The following is a 26,755-nucleotide window of genomic DNA, read 5'->3' on the forward strand; positions in this document are numbered from 1 at the left end:
GGGAAGGGGAGACGCTGACGACCCTATAGCACACTCTACTCCGTGAACATGAGCCATCATGGGTGATGAGAATGAGCTGTTCCCAGAAGGATGAAGAAAAGACCTAGGGAAGTGTCTCCCTCGGGTGCGTCCTGGTCTGTTCCTTCCCCGCATCCTTGACCTGACCTCTGGTGCCCCAGGTCCACCTGGCCCCGGGATCCAGCGCCACCCAGTGAGGCGGGAGGCGCGGGGTGGGGTGGGGGTGGGGGGGAGCGCGGGCGGGGGAGGGGCGCCGCGACAGCCGAGCAGGGCTTTGGGGAACCTTGCGAGAGGAAGTGGCTTCCGACTTCTCCGCGCGCAGGGCGAGCGGCAGGAAAGGCGCGGGCAGGGGGAGGAGGTGTCGAGATGGCGCTCCGCGCGGGGGGCGGAGGGGACGAAACCGCAGATGCCGAGTGAGCCGGCGAGCGCGGCGCGCGAGGCGGGCGCCCACGTCCCACCCCGGAGCTTGCAGCGCCGGCGGCGCGCGGGGAAGCGCGCAGGTTACGCCGCAGCCCCAGCCGCTCGGGCCCGGGCTGAGAGCCCAGGCGGCCGGCGCCGGGTGCGCCTGGCCCCGTGACCGCCCACCCGCCGGCGGGGCTGGGAGCTCGCGCCCCGCGGGGCCCGGGGCGGGGACCCCCCCACCCCGACCCCAGCCCCAACCTCGGCCGCCGCGTGAGCCTGGCCGGTCACACGCGCCCGCTGCCTCACGGGGCTCCGGGCTAGATGACGGTGGACAGCAGCATGAGTAGTGGGTACTGCAGCCTGGAGGAGGAACTGGAGGATTGCTTCTTCACTGCCAAGACCACCTTCTTCAGAAATGTGCAGACCAAACAAACTACGAAGGTAAACCTAATGATCGAATGCAAGAGCCGTTCACGGGGGGGAGGGGGGGGATAACCTCGGGTCTGGAAGGGAAACCTGTATCCTGGCCGACAGGCAAAGCCATGCGTTACCACTGCCGGTGGCCAGTTGCCCTGGGGACCCTCGTGAACTTGTCTGCTGAGCCTACCTAGGGTTGGATCTGGAGCCCTTCGGGGACCACCAGCAAGCACTGTTCTCTTTTTACTGCCCTTTTCAGTATTTCCTGTCCCTGGACCTTTTCAAAATGGCTCTCTATGACTTGGGGACAGCGCCTGGCTCAGGGTCTGGCAGCCTGCTTACCTGTGCCTGGGGAGGGTGACAGGGCAACTACTTTTTTTTTTTTTTTTTTTTTTTTCATTTAACCCCCCAAACCTGAGCTTTGAAGCTCTAGATGGAAAGTGGATGGCACCCGGTAGGCTAAACATTCATAGGTTGAAACTTCCGCATTGTGGGTAGCCAGGAACCATCTTAAAACACAGTTTTAGCAACTTTGCAGAAGTGCGTCAAGTTTTTAGAAGCAAACTATAATTTCTCTTCTACGTCATTGTCCTACGACCGTTTTAACTTACTGGCTTGCTTGGGGTAACCTCAAGGGCGGGTGTATGTGTTTCCTAATGGGGTCCTAGTGCTTCTTGCAGCAACTCTGGACACCCAGCATGCCTGAGGCCTCTGGCCACACCCTCCCAGTTGCCACAGATCACTTATCTGCCACATACTTGGTGGGAGTGGTGGCAGAGCTCTGTTTATTTGTTATGTTATTTAGATGAGAGGGATCCAAGCCAAGCCTTTGGAGAGGTTACCTAAAAGAGACTGTTTGTAGACAGAAGTGAGCTGTTAAATTGCACAGGTGTGTGCAGGCTCATCATTAATTTAGCAGTCTTACATGGATAGATTCACGAAAAACTTCCCCAGGCCTGACTCTGGGGCCTCCTTTATGAATAATTCATCTTGCCTGTAGGTCCTGCATTTGCTGGGTTCTGACATCACACAAATGTACTGGACCTTTCAATTGTGAGAGGATACCCAAAAACCAAAGGAAAGGTTTTGATTTTAATGTTCGAAGGGATCAACTAAAACAGGCCCCTGGAACCAGCACCTGCTTTCTGGGGCACCCCTTTGTGAGGCTGGAGAGCAGGGATGTTTCTGGAGGGCTGGGGGCGGGAGCAGGTAGAGCTGTAGATAGGGCTCATGCAGAACAGCGCGGTTGCAGACGGGAGGTGTCCTGCTCTCTCTTTAGGGGTCTTGCCTCATTGTGTGGACTGCCCCCCAGCCCCCACCCCGAAGGTACTCTAGCCGTCTAGGGTCTTTAAGACCGGTGGCTCTCAACCTTAGCCACACACTGGGGAGCTTAGCCCACAACTGGAGAGTCTGACTTAATTGGCTTGGGGGACAGCCTGGGCATCAGGATTTTCAAAAGCTCCCCAGGTAACTCTGATATGCAACTGAGGTACAACCATTGCTCGAGCGAGTTTTGCTGCTGCCTGGGAGGGAAATGGTTCCTGTTTTAAAAACAAGTTTAGCTGCTGTGCTTACTGCCAGCCAGGCTGTAAGCCCTTGGTCCCAGAAGGTGGGCTTTTTGCATGATTGGGTGGAGGAAGAGGCACTGCAAAGCTGAGGTTTCTTTTACTTGACAAATGAAGGAGGTAGCCGTTTCTGGTATTTCTTGGGAGAGATAGAAATACCATACACGGAAATATGCTGGGGTGGGGTTGGGGGTGGTGAGTGACTTGGTCGTTGGCCCAAACAGCCTCCTGTCCTCATCCCTGCCTCCCAACACTCCTTCCTAGCATCAGTCCTGAAAATACTTTGGTTTGGCGCCCACATCAGCTCTTTCTTTACTCTGTCTAGTTCTTAAATCTATTCCCTATCATGACGCCTCTGCATATCTCCCTGCCTCATTTTGCCCAAGCACAGAAGCCCTCGGGGGGGGCAGGGGTCCCTTCTAAGAAACTCCTGGGTGAGCCCCTGACAGGGTGATATGGAGAAGTGCTTCCAAAAGGAAGGGGTTGTAGGCACCCCCCTAGCCTCGCCCCTGCCGAGCCACTGTATGAGATCTGTGACCCAAGGGCAGGGCTCCTCAGCCTGGACTTGCCTTCAGTGCAGTCCCCTCCGGGGAGGGACAGGGCACCCTCTGCCTGGCAGCAAGACCTGGGGTGGCCCCGCTGGCTGAAAACGGAGCCGTCTGTCAAGGGGCATGTGACTGACTCAGGAACTGAGGAAGCTTCATCCAAATGTTTCCTTCTTTCAGCCTGCGAAGTGTTGTTCTGCCTTTAATCACATTTTCAGCTCTGTCTTCAACCTGCTTCTTGGAAAGAGGTTTCAAAGAGATCTGTCAAATCACGACCTCATTCTAACCCCCAGAGATGATGCTTTTTTCCTGACTCAGAGATCGCCTCTGAGCACCTAAGGGGATTCCTCTTTCCTGTCTCCACGGAAAGTGTTTGTGTGTTTCCCGGTGGCTGAGAGACTAGGGCCCCCATTCAGGCAAGGTAAAGACAGCGGCTATAAATAGCCTTGTCAGAACAACCTGTATCTGCTGCTGGCCCGAGCCTGGCTGGGACCAAGCCATGGGAAGCCTCGCTGCTGTTCCTGGTGCCACCACCTGGGAGTTGTCACTAGCCCAGCCTCCAAGGAGTCCCTGCCTCCAGCCCCTTTGGTGGGAGATTGGGGAGTGAGAAAAGCCTCCCCTTTCACAGAAAGGAGGCATCTGAAGGTAGGCTGCAGCAGAGAAAGGGGACCGAGCCCTGGGCTCTTGCAGAAAATGGCAGCTGCCTGGGGAGCTGTGCCTCTGAGAGACAGGGCCACTGGGCAGCTTCAGGAGGTGAGGCCGTGCTGTCCAGGGACTGTCCCCCTTGCCTGAGCACAGTTAGGTTGCATTTCCTTGGGTTTTCTGTGTCCAAATGAGGCTCCTGGAGGCTTCAGGGAGAACCCACCTGTGTGCCTGGCAAGGTGCACCCTGCCACCCCAGTCTAACATTCTGCAGCCTAGAGGGGTGGGGGCCTGTCCAAGGTCCTGCAGCAAGTTTTTGATGGACCCGGGGTTAGAAACTACATCTCTTGCCTGCTGACCCTGAGATTTTTCTGCATTAGTCCAACAAAAGGCAGCATGTGATGGTGCAGGGCCGGTGACGGTGAAGGCAGGCCCTCTGGCCACCCCTGCCATCTGCTTCTTCATTCCTGTCTGGGGTCTGACCCTGGAAGTGGGGCCGGCTTCCACCCGCCAGGTTTCCAAATGCCCACAGGTGGCGGCAGTTTAGGGTTTGGCCTCTGAGCTCTCCTTGCGTGTTCAGCAGGCTCCAGGCCCCTAGGACACTGGGGCCGCTGCTCCGAAAACACACGGAGCCTACTTCTTGCAGAGTGTCAGAACTGAAAGGGATCCATCTGGTGTGGTGCCCCACTTTACAGATGGAGAAACTGAGGCCCAGAGGGATGGGAGGACTTCACGAGGCCACATGTGTGACCAGGTGGGGCCAGGACTAACACCCTTCTTGGACTCCTTGTCAGGTGCTATGCTTCATCCTCTTCACTCAGTGAATGGGCCAGGACAGTCTTGGGTCCTTGTCCTCTCAGAGCCTTCTACAAAATGGAAAGACCCAAACAACCTTAGGCTCCATCCCATAAGGCACACTAGCCAAGGGGACATTGACTGTGCATTGAACTGGCAGGGAGTTCCCTGCCATCACTTCCAAAATCTTGCAACTTTAATCATGTACAAGTTCTTTTTGGTGTCTATCCTAAAATCCTGCTTGTTGTGTGTTTTCTTTGTGGCTATGGAGAGCAGAGGGTTGACTCTATCGATGGTTAAATGTCCTGAAGCCCACGTGGGACACATTCCCATCCTCCTCCACTTGCACCCTCAGGTTTTCTCTGGTCTGGGTTGACACCACCGATCCTTGAAACATTCAAGGCAGATGCACAGAGGAAGGGGCTCACAGAGGTCGGAGTAGAAGCCCCTCTGGTTCTGTTCCTGCATTCGGTCTCATCTCCTCACACCTCCTCTCCTCCGTCACCCCCTTCCTGGACGGGGCCTCTGTGGCACTCCAGGGACGTCAGCCGACCCTGATGACCAGTCAGGGAAATACCCATCGCTCTGCCAGCAGCAGACACAGCCCCTGCCCCTGCCCTTCTTGGCATAAGAGAAAAGAATACTAAAAATAAATGTGTTCCAAATGTGAGCAATAGAAATAACAATAAGAATCTTCAGAACCATTGTTTTAGGTGCTATCTCAGAAGCCTGCACAGACCAAGGCGAACCTCAAAAGATGTTTCATGCCGGCCCAGCCCCAGGATAGCCCTCCTTTTAGTCCGTAGGCTGTATCCCCCTCCCGTGGAGTTCTTTGCCATTTGCCTTCTCTGGTCCTTCCCAGCGTTGCTTTTCTCCGTGAAGATGGAAAGCCTTCTAAGACCACAAGTCACATCCCCTTCAGCTGCAATGCAGCACCAAGCACTGGCTTCAGAAGCAGAGTTCTGTCCAAGTGCTGGTTAGGTTTAGTTGCCGTGTCTTCTCTCCGGCATCCTGTATCATCAGGAGAGACTAAAGGTTCTAACGGCCCCTGTTTTTCATTCATGGAACACAAGAGCAGTTTATTCCCGCCCCCCCCCCCCCACTTTAAGTCAAGTTGCATTGGTAGGTGGGGGCTCAGGATAACACATGGCAGATTTTTGTGGGCCAGGCCCGGAAATGGTGTGTTTCTTACACCCACACGCCATTGGCCAGAACTCAGTCACATGGCCGCACCTGACCACGAGAGAGGTTGGGAAATGAAGTACAGCTGTGAGCCCAGGTGGCAGAGGAAGAGGCTGTGGTGAGCATTCAGCTGTCTCTGCACGCACCCTTCCTCCCACCTTCTCTGCGCAACCGCCTTTGGAAGTTCTGCTCCAAACTTGGGGGCGGGCCATAGCTGTCTCTCCAGTCTTGTACCTCTCCTTCATCTGTCACCACGGATATGCCGTTCCCGGGATGAGCTCCTGTCTCCCCCTGCTACAATGGCAGCTCCTTGAGGACAGATGCTTCTCCTTACTCAGCGCTTCTCCATTCCTCTGCAGCATCAGAAGCCCCCAGTGCTGCTCCCAGGTGGTCCAGCCCCCTGCCTCGGAGCGCCCTTTGGATCATGTTTTGAAAGTGGAGATTCGGGGGCCCCACCTCAGACTTACTGGGTCATGAATCTTTGGAAGTAGGACCACCCTCAAACCTGCCTTCCTCCGGGTGATGAGCCTATTGATTGAAGTCTAGGAACCACCTATTTAGGAAATATTTAGTAACTTCAGTTGAAATACGAGACGGCATTTATCACAGAGTCCAGAGAGGTTCTTAGGCTGGAAATTGAAGCCAGAAGGTACAAGGATCTGTCCCTGGCCACACAGCTAAGTAGCGACAGAACCGAGGCCTCGGGGCCCCTGGGGCCCCATTGTTCTCCCTACGACCTGTCGAACAAGGCTGCTGGAGTGGCAGCCTTTTGCCGTCGTGACCGGCACGTGCTGTAGTGGAAACAGCACAGACCCGTGAGCCAAGTCCTGGCTTGTCATCCCCGCTGCAGCTCGTAACTGAGGAGCTGTGGCCAAGTCTCTTCATCCCTCCAGGCTGGGACCTTCATTGTCCTTCCCACGACAGCACCTGTGGGAGGAACCTGTCCTCATTTTCTTCCCCAAGAGTCCCTCGCCTCTTTGCACGGGAGCAGACCCTTCTCACCACCTTCTCATGGAGTTTAGGTATTGACGACCAAGCTCTAAGTTGTAAGGGCTTCCCTGGCGTGGGGGCAGGAAGAGGACCTACATGACTGACCCCGGAGGCGCCTCCTCCACGACTACTTGGGACTCAAGACATCCTCACCTCTGTGTCCAGATGCCTCCCCTCCGGCCCACCCTTCCTTCTTCACAACTTGAGACCATTTACTCTGCCTCAGCTGGCTTTTCCCTGTAGAGCAATTCCAGTTACAATTTGGGGCACCTGCCACATCCATCCATCCAGGCAGTTAAGGAGAAGGGAAGAAAGATTACACACTAGAATCAAATTCCAGCTCTTGGTTCACAATGTCCGGTTGGACTCTAGATCCAGCTTCCAGCCCATGAGCTTGGAAGGGTGGCCCCACTGGGCTCAGGCTGGGTGCCCAGGAGCCTGGGTTCCCTTCTGTCTTCCACTCTCGACTCATCAGGTAACCCACACCTGTGTACTTTCTGGCTTTGGGATCCTTCTGTATGAAGGACCCAGACCTGTCCTCATTAAGGGCCTTGGTTTCCTCTTCAGTCTACCTGTAAAAGAAAGTGGGGACCCAGGCCTGGCCTGGCATATATTCCCTGAGGAAAGAGGACAGGATAACTTTGCCAAGAATCAGGAGCATTGAATTTCAGGGCCAGGAGGGCAAAGGGAGCTGTAGGGACAGAAAACTCTGGATCACTGGGCCTGTGGCTTCTGTCCGCGGTGCTGTCCTCTCTTCTCTTGTCCCGCTCCACCCCAGCTTAGCTTAGTTTAACACTCTCCAGCCTATGTCCCCCATCTATCTCTCTTCCTGGGTCTAGAACCAAATATTCTGTAGCCTTTTGGAGGGCTCCCATGCCCCTTGGACAGCTAAAATTTAACATATCCGGAAACAACTCATAGTTCTGCCCATGACTGACTTCTCTTGGTATCTCTGCCTCACCCTCGCAGTCACCTACCTTTGAAACCCCGGTGTCTCCCCCTCCTCCCTTTTGTCCACTCCATCACTGTGGGTTCTGCCTCCAGTGCTGCAGATGCCAAACCTCTCCTTTCTGTCCCCTGCCCTGTGTTGGGTGACCATCACCTCTCACCTGTATACTCCTGGAAGTTACCCAACTGCTTTCCGTCCCGTTTCTTCCCCTTTTGTACACCCTGCTTACGACGGCCAGGGGCATATCATCTGGTATCACGAAGCCTTCCGAGTCTCCTCCTTGCTTCCAGAGTGAAGCCCACACTTGGCTCTGGTTCTTTATATAGCCTCCCAAACCCTGCAATACCTGGCCTCTGTCAAACCATTGTGTTTTTAACTTTCAGCACTGAGCGCCAGGGGTGAGGAGGACAAGGACAGATAAAACCCAGTCTCTGCACTTACAGACCGATGTTGTGCAACAGACCCTAGTTCCTCCCCTCCTCATCCATGAAGTGTCTGGATGGGTGGGGGCCGCTGGGCGGAGGGACGGCCAGGTGGAAGACACTCTCCACGTGACACATGACTTTCATTAGGATGTGGCAGCCGCTCCCGGGACCGGGAGCTGGAGGGGCCGGCTCCCGGGATCAAGGGGTTTGGGCATGAATAGCCTAGGAGGTGGTGAGGGCAGGCTGGCAGCAGACTGGCAGTGATGGGGCTGCGGCAGCCCCTGGGAGGGGCGCGGGAGATTACCTTGACCTCTGAAAGGCGTATACTCCCCGAGCTGGAGCAGACTGCCAGGAGTCATTGCAGCCATTCCCCTGTTTCCAAGCAGGCCTGCAGGGAATCCAGCACAGGCAGGGGAGGGGAAGCTGTACTCATTCCCGCCATCCTCCTCCAATTCATTTTTCAGCCCTTCCTTGCCCGAGGTGCCATACAACGCGATTCCAGCTGCTTGGATCCCTGCTCCACGGGGCACTGTGAGTGTAGGGAGGGCAGCAGCCCAGTGCCAACTGGTCCTGACAGACCACACAGGCAGAATTTCAGTTGTTGTCAAGCTAAAAGATTGGCACCTTCAATGAGGCCGTATGTGAAAGAGGGCTAGCCAAGGGGGAGCCCCACCCCTCATTCGTCCCACTCCAAGACACGTGCTCTTCCCACTACACACTTGGCGCTTTGGGTGAGAGCTGAGTTTGAAAGGCTCCAAATGAGCTCCAGTCACCCATCTCAAACTCTGTTGACACCCCGTAGGAAGCGGGGGTTCTCATTCAGCTAGTTCCCTGAAATCCAGGTCAATTCTTCCTGCTCTGGTCTTGGGAAATCTGGCTTACCATACTCCGCTATCACCATTGCATCAACCTCCAGTTCGTGAGCCCCTCAGTGTCCTTCTCAGCGCCTGGCGGTCCCCCAGTGTGAAGAGTGGTGTAGAATGGTCCCCCGCACCGTGATGTGGATGACAGGCAGGAGCCGGGTCTGCAGGGCTCTGACCTTGCAGTGGGGAACGTGAGGCAGGTCTCCACTGGCTGGAACACGAGGCGAGGTGGCAGGCGGGGCTAATCTCTACATTCACGCACGCAGGGGAGGTGTGGGTTCGTGAGGAGAATGTGGAAGCTGGTGGGTCTAGGGTGTCTAGAGATCATTTCCCATTGTGCCCACTTCTCTGTGCTCCCCAAACACCAGCATATCTTTTCTATCCCTCCTTTTGATGGGCTGTGATTTTCTGGACAGAGGACCACATCTTGGTCATCATTGTGTCCTCGGCACGTGGTAGGTGCTTGATGCACATTTGGTAAGGAAGGGTGGGCTTGGATCTTCCTTCTAAATAAGAGAGCCCGAAGAGGCAGCAGGGGCTCCCCGGAGGGCCCATGCGCAAACGCTTTAGGGCACGGTATGTGAAAGCTGATCTCCCAGACTGTTTTCAGGGGAAGCTTGCTCAGATTCTGGATGTGGAATCGATGGATTTTTCCAGTAACTGTGAAAAGAAAAATCTCACTGAGTGAGCAGAAAATGCAAGGACAACTTTCCAAACATAGAGCGGCCTCTCCATCCCATCTGTGATTGCTCAGCTGTTTGCCCTGGAGGATGAGGGCAGGCAGGGCTGGGTCACTAAGCAACCGGGCCCTGGCACCTGCTGGCAGGAGTTGGTGTGGTCCTTCCTCATGTGGGGCCTGGGAGGGGGAGGGTTGGTGCCCAGGGGCCCATGTAGGAGGCGGGAGAGCCTTCTGTGATGGGTTTCTTCTTTCTGCCTTTCAGCTGTGGAGAGAGGCAGGTTCAGGGGAAAGAACCAACATACTTCTCATTTAATTTCCCAGTTTAATTCTAAGCAAGTGTAGACCTTGGTTTGGCAGTCCTGGTAGTTCGAGTATCCTCTGTTGGCTCAGGTGATGTGGGCAGGTGAATCAGTGCTGGGCCTGGGAACCCAAGCCACAAGCCTTCACTGTGTGTGACCTCAGGAAGCAGGCTCACCGCTCAAGTCCTTACTTTCTCCTTCTGTACAATGGGTGACTTGGCCCTCCAGTGAAGAATAAGCGCTAAAGGAGGGCCCAACTTTTGGTTGTGGGACCCCAAGGAGAACTCCCCAGCTTGGGATAATAAAAGACATGGAGATGGGTGATGAATTCTGACATGGGGATGTGGGGTTCATGACTGGGGTGCACGGAGGTATAAAGACCAGGAGGGGGTCTCCTGGCAAATGGCTAGAATGTGTAACAGCGACAGTGAATTATTGGGCCCCGATGTGGTGGCAGGTGCTTTCCGTGCGCAGGCTCAGTTTATCCTCGCAACAACCATCTGTGCTTTCCATCTGACAGTGGGGAAAGTGAGGTACCAAAGGGGTCATGCAGTACTAAGGGGCAGATCCAGGATTCAGGCCCAAGTCTAATGCAAGAACGCCTAGCCCCTAAGCTCTGCCGCTTCTCCTAAAGCTCTTTCCAGAATTTTCCTACTTGAAGCCCCAGCAGTGAGGCCCAAAGGTGCCTACCGATGCAACCCCATGTCGGCAGCACCCATCTTGGAGCTTCTGAGGATGGTGCTCTTTGCCCGGCCATTCAGGAGGGGGAGGAAACCGAACATCCCTGTCCCCGAGGCTGCGTGACACAGTGAGAGGACACACACTTGAGAAGACTCAGAGTCACTTAATAATCACCTAAGACACGTTTCGGTATCACAGATTAGTCCCCAACATCGATGTGGGGTGGGGTTAGCCAGGCGGGCAGCACAGTGACAAGAGGACACGTGTGGGCTGGTGAAGAGGCCCCAGCACCCAGCACCAGCCGGCTTGCCAAGCTGAGGGCATAGGTGGGGTCTCCAGTTAGAGGAAGCCGAGAGGGACTGCCCTCCTTCCCTCGGGCCAGTGCACACTGGTGTCCTGGAGTCCCCAGCCACCCCACCCCTTGTAGTAAGGGTGGGCCATGCAGGCGTGCTGGGCGCTGGGTACTGGCCCCCACGTGCCGCTCTCCACCTCTGAATTATCCGAATCTTTGACGGCATCGAATGCCCTGTACTTGAAGGAGCTCCAGTGAGCTGGAGCCCGGACGTAGTAGGAGACGGTGCCCCTGCAGCCAGGGCGCCCACGTCCTGTGCGGCCCAGGAGAGGGCCTGCAATTACAACACACGAGCCGGGCTCCTAAAGCCACCCTCCGCCCCCCCGGCATGGCCCGTGATTCTGCTGGCTTTGACTCTGTGCTCTCAGAGCCCATGGGATGGTCCACGGAGCTGAGGAGCCCTTTTTCAGAGTGTTCTTGTGCAGGGAGGTCCCCTGTGTGAGAGAGAGGAAGCAGTTTGGAGGTGGCCGTGGACGGCTCTGAAGGCGAGTCAATACCCAGCTCCCAGCGTGGTGACTTCAGAAGTATACCATGACTCTGGGGCCTGCAGAAGAAAGAAGACACAGAAACACAGACGTGTTTCCCCAAATCTTCCTCTTGCTGACACATCCACTTCCCTAGGGGTGTATAAAGTTGGAAAGCCGGACATGGCCCCTTGACCGTGGCCAGCCATGATGGGTTGGAGGGAGAGCATCTGAGGCAGGTTGGGGAGTCCCCGCTACTTGGGTCACCTGACAACTCCGGCTGCTTCAGAATGGGGGTGCTTGGGCCTTTTCGTCCCGAGACTCCTTCAGATCTCTAAACCCAGGCTTCTGTGTGCCTGAGCGCCTCTCTAGAGAGCCACCTGGGAAGCTCTACGACCCTCCCCTCGCTGCAGAGCTCCTCAGTTTGGATCAGCCCTAGTGTCCTGCCCTTTGTTAGTGCACGCAGGAGAGTGGCCTGTGGCCAGGAAGAGAGCCTGGCCCCTGGAGGATGATGGGGCCTACGTGCTTGGAAGTGGGATCGACTCCTCACTTGCTTGGAATATAGAAAGTAAGGGACTCTCCCAACTATATGGGAACCAGATGAAACAGGCTGGTTACAAGGCCTCCAGGCTCCTCTGCCCTTGGAATCCTCTTTTTTTTTTTTTTAATTGTGATAAAATATATGCTACGTAAAATTTACCATCTTAACCATTTTTACGTGTGCCGTTCCGTGGCATGAGGCACATTCACAATGTTGTGCAGCCACCACCACCGTCCATCTCCAGAACTTTCCATCTTCTCTGGCTGAAACTCTGTCCCCAGTAGACGGAAGTCCCCCGTTTGCCTCCCCCCAGCGCCCCTGGCAGCCGCCATTCTGCGTTCCATCTCTGTAGATCTGACTGCTCTGGGAACCTCATGTAACTAGAATCATACAGTATTTGTCTTTATGTGACTGGCTTATTTCGCTGAGCATAATGTCTTCAGGGGTCATCCACGTTGCAGAATGTGCCAGAATTTCCTTCTTTTTTACGGATGAATAACATTGCATTGGATGTCTACAGCACATTTTGTTCATCTACCTGTGTGTGCATCGGTGGGTGGCTTCTGCCTTTTGGTTAGTGTGAATAGTGCCGCTGTGAACATGAGTGTCCAAACACCTGTTTAAGTTTTATTCTCATCTCTTTCAGGTGTATGCCCAAAAGTGGCCTTGCTGGATAATATGATGATTCTTTGTGTTTAATTTTTTGAGGAATTGCCATGCTGTTTCCCAGGCGGCTTTAGCATTTTGCATTCCCACCAGCAATGTACAGGCTTCTGATTTCTCCACAATCTTGCCAACGCTTTGTATGTTCTGTGTTTTTGATAATGGCCATCCTAAAATGAGCATGAGATGGCATCTCGTTGTGGTTTTGATTTGCATTTCCCTAATGATTAGTGATGTTGATACATCTTTTCATGTTCTTACTGGCCATCTGTATATCTTTGGAGAATGCCTATTCAAGTCTTTTGTCCATTTTTTTAAAATTGTTTTTTTTCCATGTTGTTGTTGGCTTGTTGGGGTTCTTTATATGTCCTGGGTAGTGGTCCTTTGTCAGACATATGATAAGTGGAATCTTGTTTAAATTGCTTCTGAAAGAGCAGGGTCCAGCCTTCAGAGAGACCGGAGTCTGGGACGGGGTAGTGAGACCCACTCAGTCCCGGCCCACCATCATCCCTGATTCACTGCTTAGTGCTCTGGATCACCCCTGTCTCACTCCACAGCTCTCTGCTTCTGGGTGGTCTGGGAATGCAGGGATGGAAAAGGTACAGTCGCTGGCTTTGGAGCCAAACTAAGGAAGCAGGGAGACGGAAAGGAGGCTGACCTAGGTGAGGCTGGGTGAGGGGACAGGGACCTAGATGGAAATCCAGTGAGGAAAACTAACCTGGAGAAAGACCGTCTCTTGCCCTAGGAACCCCAAAGGCATGAGAAAATGCCCCAAGGGAAAACTCCTGTGGCCGTTGAAGTAGAATGGGTGTCACCCCCTTCTGCCTGGATTCACACTTGAGACCTCTGAGCTGAAAAGGCGGCTTCAGGAAGGCCCACGGCAGGGGAGAGTAGAGATGGAAGGGGTTTGCATCATCTACGGGGGTCTCCTCTGATTCCCAGTTATTGTCTCACAAGTCAGTAGATGCCGTGGACTAGGATATAGGAGCCTTATGCAATTCTGGAACCTTTGAATCTTCCCGTATTTGTTTGGGGATTTGTGTGCATGTGTGTGTGCACATGCGTGTGCGTGCACATGTGTGTCTTATTACTTCTTTGTGTTTTATTCAATTGATTAGGCGAATGTTTAATGAGCCCTTCCTGTCTGCCAGGCACTGTCCGGGGAGCTACATCAGTGAACAGAGCAGTCCCTGCCCTCAGGGAGCTTACCTTCTGTTATCAAGCTGCAGGGAGGTGGGCTGATTGGCAGAGGCAGCCAGGCCACTGTGTCCAGGCCACGGCCAGGCAGGGGTGGCCAGGCAGGGGTGTGGGGGGAGTGTCAGGAAGACCTCTAGGGCAGAGTACACGTGCAGCGTTCCAGAGGGCAGAAGAGCAAATAGTGTCCCTGGGGCCCACAGTGGCGAGGAAAGAGAGGGAGGGAGTCCATCTAGGCCTGCGAGGGGTCCCTGGGACTAGGGTAACCAAATATGCTGGTTTGCCCGGGACTGTCCTGATTGTAGCACTGAAGGTCCTGCATCCCAAGAAAACTCTCAGTTCCTCAGGTCACCCTACCTGGGACTCCGGCGTTGAAAGCACTGCTGCCTTATTCACGAGACACGGTGGCCTATGGTGCCAGAGGGACCCGCGATACTTTAAGGGCCCACAAAAGTGTTTTGATTTCTTTTAAAATCAGGAGGAAGAAATCCTTTGTTTTCTATATAATAATAATATATTTTTCTTGATATCAGTGCTATCAAAACATAAAATTTCCTATCTTTGTTTTTTTTAATGGTGGAAGAAGGGCCCATAGCACTGAAGACAAAAGTGCTTAGGACACACAGAGTCACAACCTGGCTTTGGCTGAAGGGCCTGTCAGGAGATCAAGGTTAAGGCAAGAGGACTCCCACATTGAGTCAGCCCCACCGCCCAACCTTTCCTCTGCCCTGCCAGACGGATGACCGCTGCCGCTGACGACGGTTACGATGATGGTTCGCTAGCTGCTGTTTCTCGAGTGCTTACTCTATGCGTGCATTGTGCTAAGCGCTTCCAGATGTGCAATCTCATTTCATCCCCGCGACAAGTGTGTAGAGAAGGCCTCATTACCTGCGTTTCTCAGACGGAAATCCGAGTCTCAGGGACGCTGACTTGCCCACGTGCACAGACAACTCTGGGCACGCCAGCCGTGCAGGGCGGCGTGGTCTGGCAGTGAGGAGCAGGGGCTCTGGGTAATAACACACAGCCCTCACTGAGTTATGGCAAAGATGAAATGAGACTGTGACTGCGAAACCCTGGCCTGTTGGCGATTTTTGCTATTATAACGAGGCGCCGCAGGGCTTGAACCCAGGTCACTGCGGCTCCAAGGCCCGCGGGGAGCTGATGTTCTCTGGTCCTGACTCACCCCAGAGGACCCGCCCCTGCTTGTAGACTGAGATGGCCACCTCAGTGAGGGGCACTGTGCACGGGCTCCAGGACACGCCGGCCGCCCGGGGAGCCCACTGGCATGGCCTTCATCACGTGCACACATGCGGAGCTGATCTGGCTGCCCAGAAGCGCCGAGGCTCTGTGCAGACGGCGCCTGCTGTCTGGTGTTCACGGTGCACGCATCTCTGTCTTCCCTCCACGGATAGCCTGTGCGCTCCCCAGGACGGGGGCCATGGCTGGCCGCTTTCATGTCCCAAGGTGCCTTTCACACTCCCCACCCCATGGGCAACTCAATCAGTTACTGTTGACTGACTGTCTGCGTTGACCATCTGCTCTACAGTTTTGTCTTTGGGGACTTCAGTCTCTTTCCAGTTTCTCATGTCCCACCCCCTTTTTATTTCCTGCTCCTCTACTTCCCCCGCCCTCCCCAGAGCAGCTCAAATTCTGCATGGCTCTGCTTGTAGGGATTGGCTCCGTGATGAAGCCCGCCCCTTCCTTCCTCTGATGGGAATAACCTACTGGAGAACGCAGTTCAGGAGTTTCCAGTCCTTTTACTTCTGGGACATTGGACAGCTCCATGGAAGGATCTGGGGGAATCAACCCCTTCACTGCCCAGGGTGAGGCTGGGACAATCATTCCAGAACACGGACCATCTGCGACCTGGAAGGGGGCCCTGTGGTGAGACCCTGTGGGGCTTCCTCTTTCCCGTCTGGTTGAGGCCGTCACCAAGGGACCAATGAGCCTTGAATGTGGTCTGGGCTTTGGGCAGGGCGTTCCCAGCCCAGGCAGAGGGGTGTCTGCCCCTTTCCTCTGAGATTCCTATTCAGGACAGGCTTAACAGAAACATCAGGTGTGTGGGGCCCGTGCCACTGTTGGGCAGCAGGGTAGGTGCGAGGTGTCCACAGACGTCCTTCTCATGCAGGAAGGCCTCGCCGAGGCTCTCCCCTCTCCCGACATAGGCCTGGGGTTGGTTTCCAAGGGGCGAGAGAGTGGCTGCTGGCAGATTTGCTAAGAGCTGAGAAAGAGGAAGTGTGGCAAAGACTCATGGTGAATGGCTTCCGGGATAGTTTTTGTTTTGTTTCCTTGGGTTGTGTGAGTTAGGAAGGTGTAAAGCTACTTGAGTTTGGCTCACACGGTGACTTACAGACGAGCAGAGAAAGCAAGTGGCCAGTGGTGAGACAAGTAAGGCTGTAGAGGTGAGACGCATTCTCATACCGTCTTACAACAGTCATTACCACTGCATTTCGGGCAAGCCCAGCCGTCCTCCGAGGGGCCCCCACCCCCACCCCCAGCTCTCTGAAATAGAAGAGGAAGCAGTGACGAAAGAAGCCACCCTCCGATGTAAACTCGTAGAGCTGCAAAGGGGTCTCACTTCGTGATTTCACAGATGAGGAAACTGAGGCCCCGAGAGGGGAAGTGACTTGCCGGAGGCCGTCGGTCATGACGGTGTTGCACTGGTTCCTACCAGGAAGCCGTAAAGAGCTGAGCCACGGGGCTGGCCAGCCAGCCGAAGCCCGCGGCCCTTGCGGCCTTGCCTTGGCATCAGCCTCTTGGGGTGCCGGTCAGCGAGACATGTCCTGGGCCTGACTGCAGCCCGTGGCAGGGCCCTGGGCTGGGCGCCACCCAGTCTACTCCACCCTCTCCTTGCCTCCTCCTTGGAGGTCACCGCGGAGCTCTGCGGAGCCTTGCAAGGGGTAGGACAGAAGCATCATCATCAGACATCAGGTCCGTCTCCCTCCAGGGAGCATCTAATTGGGAAGATGGGATTAACACATGTGAAATAATAATTAAACAATAAAAGGCAGCATATAATTAGATCCAAATGCAGCCGCACAGGCTGTGAAGACACCTCCATGGTCCTTGTAGTAGTGGATTTGTCAGCCAGCAGCTGCAGAGGCCCGTGGCATGTGGTAATTTGCAGCTTGGTGACGACAGGAATCTGAGGCTTCGGGGCCACGGGGCTGGGGTTTGGGAGTCAGTCCCTGAGCCAGTGCGTGAGCCCTACTGCCCACGGGCATCCCTTCCTCAGCCAGCCTGTTGCCTCCTCATGGGAGACAGAAAGACAGTAAGCACAACTCCAATGAAGCGATGAAGCCTTTGCCCACTTGCACAACATGTCCATTAAGTGAGAGTGAGGACCAGGGGTGTGAGGAAACACAGGAAGTACATGGCTCTCGGCAAGAGTATCATTCAGAAGAAAGGCAGCATCCGGTACAAACCTGTATATGCCTTCCTCCAATTGGGAATGAAAATGTGAGAGATCTCCTATGGTAGGAGAGGTGGAGAGTGAGGACACCGCCATGGGCGATGGCACCAGGGGAGATGGGAGCTGTGTATTCTAAGCAAGAGAAACCGCCCAATGGCGTAGAGCAGAGGTGAGCAAACTACTGCTCATGCACCGGATGCCATAAATAAAGTTTTATTGAAACATAGCCATGCTTGTCCTGCGGCTGCTTTGTGCTACAGTGGCAGAGTTAAGTAGTTACAACAAAGACTGTATGGCCAGCAAAACCTACAGTATTTACTACCTGGCCCTCTGCAGAAAAAGTTTGCCAGCCACCAGAGCCAACAAACTCTATGGCATGGTGGTCAAGCCTGATTAAGTGCTCAAGGAAAATGAGAAATGAGACTGGCTCATAGGGGTAGGACTTTGTAAGCCTGGGATGACCGTAACCATATGTGCCTTTGGATGGGTTTGATAATTTCCAAAACGGTTTTTGCACCCATTATCTCATTTGGTCTTACCTTGGCATGAATCCTATCAGGCAATAAAGGATTTGTATTTCAAATTGACAGATAAAGCTGAGGCTTAAGGAGGTTATCGGATTTCCTCAAGATCTCTTAGTAGTAATGGGGATCAGAACCCAAATGCATGCTTCTGTCCATCCTGCAGATATTTCCTCAGCCTCTACTCGTTCCGAGCTGCATCTAGGCTCTGGGATGCCGTGATGGATAAGACAGGTATGGGTGCTTCTCTTACGGAACTCAGTCTACACTGAAATCCAAGACTCATTGCTCTGTAATTCCTAGGGAGAAATAAGATCTTTCCCCTACTCCTTGTAGGCAATAAGGAACCATTGAAGGTTCTTGAGCAAGTACCTATTATCCATTTCATGCTTGGTGCCGCTGGGCACAGAGAATAAATAGAAGCATGGTGTAGGTCGTTAAGAAAATTCACTCTAGCTGAGAAGACAACTCAAGATAGAGAGATAGCCTACTTGGAGGTTAATATAAGTAGATGAGTATTGAAGTGCCAGATGGTATAATGCTAGCTTTAGGTGTGGGTTCGCTTTAACTTTGCTGGTGCTCAGTTTCCTCATCTGTGAAATGGGCATTCCCATGCATTTGTGGGGAGGATGAAGTGAACTAACACATGCCAAGTGATCAGAGTGCTGCCTGGCATACGTAGCTGGTAAATAAATAAAATAAGGGATGGTCATCATCACCATCATTCAAGGCAGGAGTGGTCAGAGAGGCCGGGGCAAGTTGAAGGACCTCAGGTGGGCAGATGGGAGCGATACGATGAAAACATCATGAAGGGAGAAGAGGCTGAGGAGTTAAGAGGGAGAGTGAAATTTTTGGCAAAAATGAAGTTTGTGTGACTCGGGTCAAGAAAAAAAATGGCACGAAGGTAGCTGATGTATCAGAACGTATCTGATTCTCCTCAGCTCACTGGTCACCCTGGGGCCCCCTTGTTGCTGGGGCTTTGACGGGCTGCCCTGTGTCCACTTGGGGATACTAGAAGCCACAGGACTCACTCAGAGCCTCTTCTTCCCCAGTGACCAAAATCAAGACACGTGTCATTGATTAGAACGCAGTTAGAGGCACCTGGGTTGCTCAGTCGGTTAGGTGTCTGACTCTTGATTTTGGCTCAGGTCACGATCTCATGGTTCCTGAGTTCAAGCCCCAGGTGGGGCTTTGTGCCGACAGCACGAAGCCTGCTTGGGATTCTCTCTCTGCCCCTCCCCTGCTCATGCTCTCTTTGTCTCTCTCAAAATAAATAAATTAAAAAAAAAAAAACTTTAATAAAAGAATGCAGAGTTAACCAATGTTTGGGTTTCTTTTTTTTTTTTAAGTTTTATTTTTTTACTTATTTTTGAGAGAGACAGAGACAGAGAGAGAGAGAAAGCATGGGAGGAGGCAGAGAGAGAGAGGGAGAGAGAGAGAATCCCAAGCAGGCTGTGCACTGTCAGCACGGAACCTGATGGGGGGCTTGAACTCATGAACCACAAGGTCATGACCTGAGCCAAAATCAAGAGTCAGATCCTTAACCAACTGAGCCACCCACGCACCCCTGGGTTTCTTCTTAAAGTAAAATTCAACTTCAGGTAAATCTGCTCTGAGACAGGCCCCAGACCACAGGGATGGTCCTCTTAACTTTGATGTTAAGGATAATATTTTCTAATGTTTATTTATTTTTGAGAGAGAGAGAGAGAGAGAGCCAATGGGGGAGGGACAGAGAGAGCGGGAGACACAGAATCCAAAGCAGGCTCCAGGCTCTGAGCTGTCAGCGCAGAGCTCAACATGGGGCTCGAACTCACGAAACTGTGAGATCACGACCTGAGCCGAAACCAAGAGTCCGACGCTCAACCGACTGAGCCACCCACGCGCCCCTGTGATATTTTAATAGAAAAGTTTGAGGATCACTCTCTCGGGGGAGCATTTCTGTTCTGACCCCTAGCAGCTAGCCTCTTCACGTGGCTGTACCCTAATAAACTTGAGCCCTGAGAGGCAACGCAGCCCTTTCCATAGCTTAGGATGTGGGAGCACAAACCTATTTTTCACCAGTGTCTTGGATGTGCCAGCTGCATCGGGAGCAGCTAAACCATCTGCCACCGATGCCAGCGGCTTAATCAGAGCGGATGAATTCCATGCCAGATGCACCGAGATGTGTAAACCCCCTACGAGGGACACCTCGCAGGCCGATGCCGGTATTTGTTCAATCAGAGTGAGTTCCCGTTCTGTCTCCATCTTGGGCTAACCTAGGAGACAAAATGCTAGCTGCGTGGTTTCTAGCTTTGTACCCGTGAACGGAAACAAATCTTTCACTTTGAGGACTTGAAAATCTGGCGGGTGAATAGAAATTGAGGTCTTTGCCTTACCCTCTGAAGATTACTGTATTATTGACCTTGTTCACAGAGCAGATACTTCCTTTTAGGTAAACCTCCGGGCAGTGAATATCTGTAGGTGGCCAAGTGTTAATTCTGCTGCTGGATGGCGACCCTTGGGATCTGAAATGGGCTGCGAGGGGTCTATACCAGTTCTTCTCAAACATTGCTGCACATCAGAATTACCTCTGCCCAGGCTGGACCCCAGGCTGGACCCTCTGCCCAGGCTGGACCCCAGGCCATAAATCAGAATCTCCAGGATGGAGCCCCGTGTTTTTAGAGATCCCCTAGATGATTCCATGTGTAGCCAAATTTAAGAACCATGGGCCTAGGAGCACCTGGGTGTGGCCCCGTCGGTTGAGCATCTGACTCCTGATTTTGGCTCAGGTCATGATCTCATGGTTTGTGGGTTCGGACCCCACATCAGGCTCTGGGCTGACAGTGCAGAGCCTGCTTGGGATTCTCTCCGTCTCTCTCTGCCCCCTCCCTTGCTTGCACTCTCTCTCTCTCTCAAAATAAATAAATAAACATTAAAAAAATTAAAAAAAAAGAAAGAAAGAAAGAACCACTGGCCTCGCTTCTGTATCATCCCTGGGAAGGAAGGGATTAGTGAGCTCCCGTGGCTGTGGCTGGCTGGCTCGCTGGCTGGCCTGGCTGGCCGGTGCTTCATCCAATCCATGGGTCAGATCTCGTCTGGCAGATGCAGTCTGGGCGGCAAGCATAGCGGCCCCAGGTGCTGACACACCAGGCTGGGGGACTCCACGTGTTGGCCACACAGGGTTCCTGGCACTTTCGACGGGGCGGGGAGACCAGGATGCCTGTCTTTTGCATCAGTCCTGGAAGGGGTGACCTCGGCTGCTTGCGTCACTTCCCCAGGTTTGTGGCGGGAAAGGGGGCGGATAGATGGGTTATCTGCTGAAGGAAAGGGGAACAGGAAGAAGAAGAAACCTTTAGTCACAGTAGCTCTGCCTCTTGCTGTGTACAGACCCAAGCCCGGAACAATCGGCTTTTGCAAGCTGTGACACAGCTGCCTTTTCTGACAGGGAAATGGCTGTAGCCAGTTGGAAGCTATGAGAGGAGATCTTTCAGGAGCTTCGAGAGTTTCCTTTCCATCATTTAACTTTTTTTTTTTTTTTTTTTTTTTTGTAGACAAGTTTGAGAAAGCTGTGAACTCCTGAGGAGGGGACAGCCTGTGTGCTTCACGGCTGGAAAGGGGGGAGCACATGGTAGTAACCAGATGACTGGTCTTTCTGGCCGGAAGCTCCCAGGGCTGAGCCTCCGCTAGGCACACGTGGCCCCACAGGGATGAGCCCCGCTGTGGGGAGGGTTGGGAGGGTTTCTGGGGCAGTGTGTGTCTCCAGGAACTAACTGTGGGAACGGATGAGGAATCAGGAGCTCCGTTTGAGGAGCTGGGTTAATGAATTGACAGTGAATGAAGAAGACACTCTGTGAGGCTCGTATCACCTGCTACTTACCTCAAGCAAACAGGAGATGCCCTGGCCTGTGCTCCCCCTTGGGTGGTCTTCGATGGGATCAAGGTCCAGTTCAAGAGCCTGAGCGGCCACGTAGGAAAAGGGTGGGTCCTGCCTCCTGGCAGCTGCATCCCACTTGCGGGATGAGAAGTCCCTCCTTGACGTCGTTGCAGGTGTTGCGGTGCCCGTGGGTCCTGATGCCTCTGGGGCCTGGCCCACTCATCAGATACACCTTGGATGAATGTTTCACAGGTCCCATAGTTTACAGGCCTTGGTTTAACAGCTGCACACCCCAGCCTGGAGGGGTGGAATTTCAGCGGGCATTATGGGAGTGGCAGAAGCTGCCTAGAGTGGCCAGGTGGTGAATCAAGAAGAACACGGGCTGCAGATTTAGATGGGCTCTGCTCTACTCAGCTGCTTACTAGCAGTGGGACCACAGATCTGTTCCTTAACCCCTCTAAGCCTCAGTTTTATAATCTGTAAAATGGGAGTAGCGTAGGTGGTATGTGACAGAAGGTATGTGAAAGCACATAGCACAATGCTGTTATTTTCAGGACCCCTGAGGAATAGTACAGGGGGGAGCAGACAAGCCAAGGGAAGATGCTGCGACGGAAAAGGGGTGTGGGCTTATCTCCATGCAGCGGGGCGGGGGTGGGCGCCACGCCAGCTCACCACAGCAGCCACAGAACATGTTATCGGCCCCGGGGAGGGGGGTGGGAAAGCAGGAGGAGGAAGTGAGGGCATCCTGCTGGGTGTGCCCAATCTCCATGGACAGCCTGCTGGAGGGAGGACAGCCAGGGCGGGCTCTGTTGGGGGCACCCATTGTGTTCAACTGGGTGGTGTTGCCGTGACAGGGTGGGTGTGAAGTTCCCCGACCAAACCACACCCCTGAAGGGTGGTGTCAGGGAGGCAGCCAGGAGAACACAGACGCTCCGCCTCTCTGGGCCTGTTTCCTCATTTGCCGAAGGAGAATCCTGATCCGCGTTGAGTCTGCTAGATTTCTAAAATCAGGCGAGTTCTGGGTGGGTTTTTCCCAAGCCATGGCTCCTGCACTCCGGGCCACACACAGGCAGCATGGAGACAAGATTGAGAAGCTGGGCGGCAGGGAGGTTGGGAGAAATGCACGGAAATAACGAGGCACAGAGTTGCCGAGACCCCAGAATTCACCCCCGAACCCCCTCTACAGCATGAAGGACACTGACCCCCAGCTTCTTCTTCAGTTTTGTTCTTCCCTTACCCTTCCCTAGGGGGAGAGGGCACCAGGGGAGCCCTTGGGAAGGACTCAACAGAACAGCCCGGGAATTTCCTCTCAGTTCTGCACATATGCACAGGGCTCTAGGCAACTTACTGAACTCCTTAGTCCTGGTTGTCTCGCTTGTAAAACGTAGGTAATAAACTCCATCTCACAGAGTTCTGGTTCATGAGGATGAAGAGACCGTGCATGCCAAGTTCTCACCACAGAGGGGGTGCTGAGAACATGTTGGTTGTCCCCATGCTCCAGGAGAGGAGGCTGATTCTTTCAATTATTGTAGAAGGACAGCCCCCTGTCCCTTTCTGGTTCACTCATTTGTTTGACAAATATATACAGTTCACCCCTGAGCAACGTCAGGGTTGGGGGCGCTGACCCCCCTGCACAATAAATAATCTGAGTATAACTTTTGACATCCCCAAACCTTCACCACTGATAGCCTACTGTTGACCGGAAACCCTACCAATAACATGAACAGTCGATTAACTCAGTTTTGTATGTTATGTGTATTATACACTGCATTCTTACAATAAAGTGAGCTAGAGAAAAGAAAATGTTATGAAGAAAATCATAAGGGAGAGAAAATACATTTACAGCACTGGACTGTATTTATCGAAAAAGAATTGGTGTATAAGTGGATCCATGCAGTTCAAACCTGTATTGTTCAAGGATCAGCTGAACTGACTTAATTATGTGCAAAATTCTGTGGCTGGTGATGTGGGGCCTGAACTGATGCTCACGTGCCCTTGGTCCCCTGGGTCTGGGTGAATTACTGTCTTTCCCATCAGCATATGCTGGGACTGTGTGTACATTCCTTTCTCTCCAGCTCTATTGTTACTTCCTTGAGATGGACCCCGGCTTGCATTTCTCTGCATCTCCCTTAGCATCTAAAGGCTATGTTTTCCATAGCAACCCTCTGTGAGCCAATGCTGCTCTGCTGATTCACCAGATTTGTGGTCGGTGCCCATGTGCTGGGCATGTTCATATTAGTCTCACAGCAAGCCTGAAAGGTAGTTATTTTTCCCATTTCACAGGTGAGGAGACTGAGGTTTAGAGCTATTTCCCCAGGGCTGGCCCGGCTAGGCAGTGGCACCGCTGGAATTTGACCTCTGATTGTTCTCACCGTGAGCCCATGGAATTAGTTTTTACCCCGTGGTGCTGGTGCTCCCTATGCTTGGTCAGGGAGGCCTTTGGGAGGGTGTGGTCCTACCCTTTCTCATCCACTGTGTGCCCACTCTCACTTCTGTGTTCCAGAATGTCTGTAAACCCCCGGAGGAGACGCAGCGCCCGCCCACACTGCAGGAGATCAAACAGAAGATTGACAGCTACAATACCCGGGAGAAGAACTGCCTGGGCATGAAGCTGGTGCGTCGGGCCCGCCCCCATCCACGACCCCGGCCACGCCCCCGGTCACTTGGGCTCCCCTGCTACCCCTCTAGGTTCTGGGGCGGCCCTTCTGAGGCCCCTCCCCTTTCCCCAGGCCTGGGGGCTTGTGCAAGGCTGAGAACCCAGGCGGTCAGGGACCCACCCCCGGGGCTGCAGGGAAGAATGGGCTTTAGAATAAGATCCAAATCCGTCTCTGGCTCTTCCCACTTTTCGCTTTGGGAACCTTCTTAACGTCCCTAAGCTTCAGTGTGAAAGAGGTATTGGTGCCCACTTGTCGAAGCTGTCCTGAGATTTAAGTAATATAGAGTGACCTGGTACTGCTCCGCCCTCAGGAAGGCCTCACAAGGGCGGTTCGCAGCTCCTCGTCCTCTCCCTCTTGGTTGTTGCACCGTTACAGCCTGCGTCTCAGGAGGCTTCCTTGGACTGTGCAGCGCTCTGAGCAGGGAGGCACCGACTCTGTGCCAGGCTAGCGAAGGCCATCTTCAGTGGGAAGGGAAGGGGAGGAGAAGGTAGAAGAACGCTGCCCCCTGCTGGAGGCTGGTAGCAACTGGCTAGAAAATCCAGTCTCCGGTGGACCTGGGCGTTAAGTCTTGCAGGCTGCTGGTTTGGAAAGAAGTACAGGAGGAAATCCAGTGGGCTGGTTCTCCAGGGGCCTCTTTACAGAGCCTTCCTGCTCCTCCCTGGCTTGGAGGGGCAAACTAGAGAGGACGCTCCAGACCCTGCCTCCCAGGAGTGGGGACTCACCAAAGGCAGGGGATTGGGACAGGGAGCCTGAGCCCCCAGAGCGAAAGCCACGGCAGCTCCTCGTGTCCCCCCTGGTTGCTGGATACTGCGTGTCTTCTCTTGGCCCGATGGGGGGCTGGCAGGGGGACAGTGTCTCTGCCCTCCAGCACCTCCAGGTCAGCAGAGATGGGAAGGAACTCGGGGAGACAGGTGGGGGGCTGACTGGGATAGCACTGTTATTAGGAAAGGCCTCTGCAACCACCCCACCACCTGCCCCTGATCCAGGGCAGTGGCCCAGAGTGGCAGCTAGGATCATGCAAGTCAGACCGGAGCTGACCCATGGGGCACCCCCCACCTTCTTCCTCAGAGTGAAGATGGCACCTACACGGGTTTCATCAAAGTGCATTTGAAACTTCGGCGGCCAGTGACCGTGCCTGCTGGGATCCGGCCCCAGTCCATCTACGATGCCATCAAGGAAGTGAACCTGGCGGCCACCACGGACAAGCGGACGTCCTTCTATCTTCCTCTGGATGCCATCAAGCAGCTGCACATCAGCAGCACCACCACGGTCAGTGAGGTCATCCAGGGGCTGCTCAAGAAGTTCATGGTTGTGGACAATCCCCAGAAGTTTGCACTTTTTAAGCGGATACACAAGGACGGGCAAGGTATGAGAGAGCAAGCTCCCGGCCAGAAACCACCTCTCCCACTGAACCCCTGCCAGACTTGGGTGGGAGGACTGGGCTTCCTCTGGGCACTGCACTCCAGCCATGTGGAAGGGCCACACAGGCACTCTGGGCAGAGAGCTGGATGGGGAGCACGCGCCTGCTCTCGGTGCCCCTCACCTTATACGTGACTGCAGGAAACCCACACCCTGGGCTCCCACTTCCTGATCTGTGGAATGGGAGAGCACCCGCCTGCCACTGCTAATCTTTTGGGAGGTGATGCTAGTGGAAACAAGTTTCCAACTCTCAGCAGACACCAAAAATAAAAGGTCACTCCCTATGTCTTCTCATCAGGTTTATTTCATTAGGTTGGAAGTTGGCTACTTCCATTTATAACCACCCTGCATCTTATTTCTGGGTCTGTCCTCCTCCCCACCTCCGATGAGCCCCTAACTCCCTCTCTTGGTTTGCAGTGCTCTTCCAGAAACTCTCTATCGCTGATTGCCCCCTGTACCTGCGCTTGCTGGCTGGGCCTGACAATGACGTCCTCAGCTTTGTGCTCAAGGAGAATGAAACTGGAGAGGTGGAGGTAGGTCTGGGCCCCTTTGCTGGTTGCACAAACCCAGCCCTCAGGGCACACTGGATGGGGCACCCTCGTGGGCGTCATCCTCCCTACCCAGCATAGCTGGGGGCCCTGTGGAGGCAGCTGGGAAAATGGGCTGAGAAAGAGCCGGGGTAAGTGCTGGGCCAAGGAGGTTCAGTGTCCAAAGCCAGGATTGTAAGCATCCTGGGGGATGCAAGTCAGCGCCTGTGTCTGGCAAGGTCTGTGGAAAGAAAGGATTTCATGGGCTTTATTTCTGAACACCCAGGGTGGAGGGGCACTGGGAAGCTCCTGTGTCCGGGCCCAGGTTGGTTTTGCTCCAGGATGGCCTGAGGCCCAGCAAGCTCCATGCCACACACACTGAGCCGTGTGTCTCTTCCTGGCTCTTAAAAACGGACCTCCTTCCTCAAAGGGGAGTTCATCAGAGTGCAGTGTGGCGGCACGAACTAGGGTGAAATCAGGCTGGCGCCCTGCACGGCCTGGGATACTTGGGAGTTGGAGTCACGGAGGAGTGGCCGAGGGCGGGGGAGCATCCTCGGCGTTTGGCACACTGTGTTCAGTGGAGGCCTAGGGTTAGGGGTCACCGTGGAGATTCGGGGCATCTAGGCAGGTGTTAGGGCTCCGTCCCCTCTCCCTGCTTCAGTCAGGCAGCTGGGCTTCCATCTGACTTACACACTGGAGTC

General features: G+C 54.0%; 1 protein-coding gene across 3 annotated transcripts in view; it reads left to right on the forward strand.

Moving 5' to 3' along the window:
- The window catches only part of RASSF5 (Ras association domain family member 5), a 72,023-nt gene that overhangs the window by 37,562 nt on the left and 7,706 nt on the right, over positions 1–26,755 (forward strand). For 2 of the 3 annotated variants that reach the window (XM_040462058.1, XM_040462057.1), the window contains exons 3-5: positions 23,955–24,065; positions 25,177–25,474; positions 25,945–26,060. In XM_040462058.1, the coding sequence (XP_040317992.1) occupies positions 23,955–24,065; positions 25,177–25,474; positions 25,945–26,060 (525 nt within the window). Of the gene's footprint in view, positions 1–645; positions 862–23,954; positions 24,066–25,176; positions 25,475–25,944; positions 26,061–26,755 lie in introns of those variants that run through there. The other variant, XM_040462059.1, reaches the window with a different exon arrangement.

The sequence above is a fragment of the Herpailurus yagouaroundi genome, unplaced genomic scaffold (genome assembly GCF_014898765.1).
Source record: "Herpailurus yagouaroundi ecotype Mexico unplaced genomic scaffold, PumYag 308, whole genome shotgun sequence".
Classification (NCBI taxonomy): domain Eukaryota; kingdom Metazoa; phylum Chordata; class Mammalia; order Carnivora; family Felidae; genus Herpailurus; species Herpailurus yagouaroundi.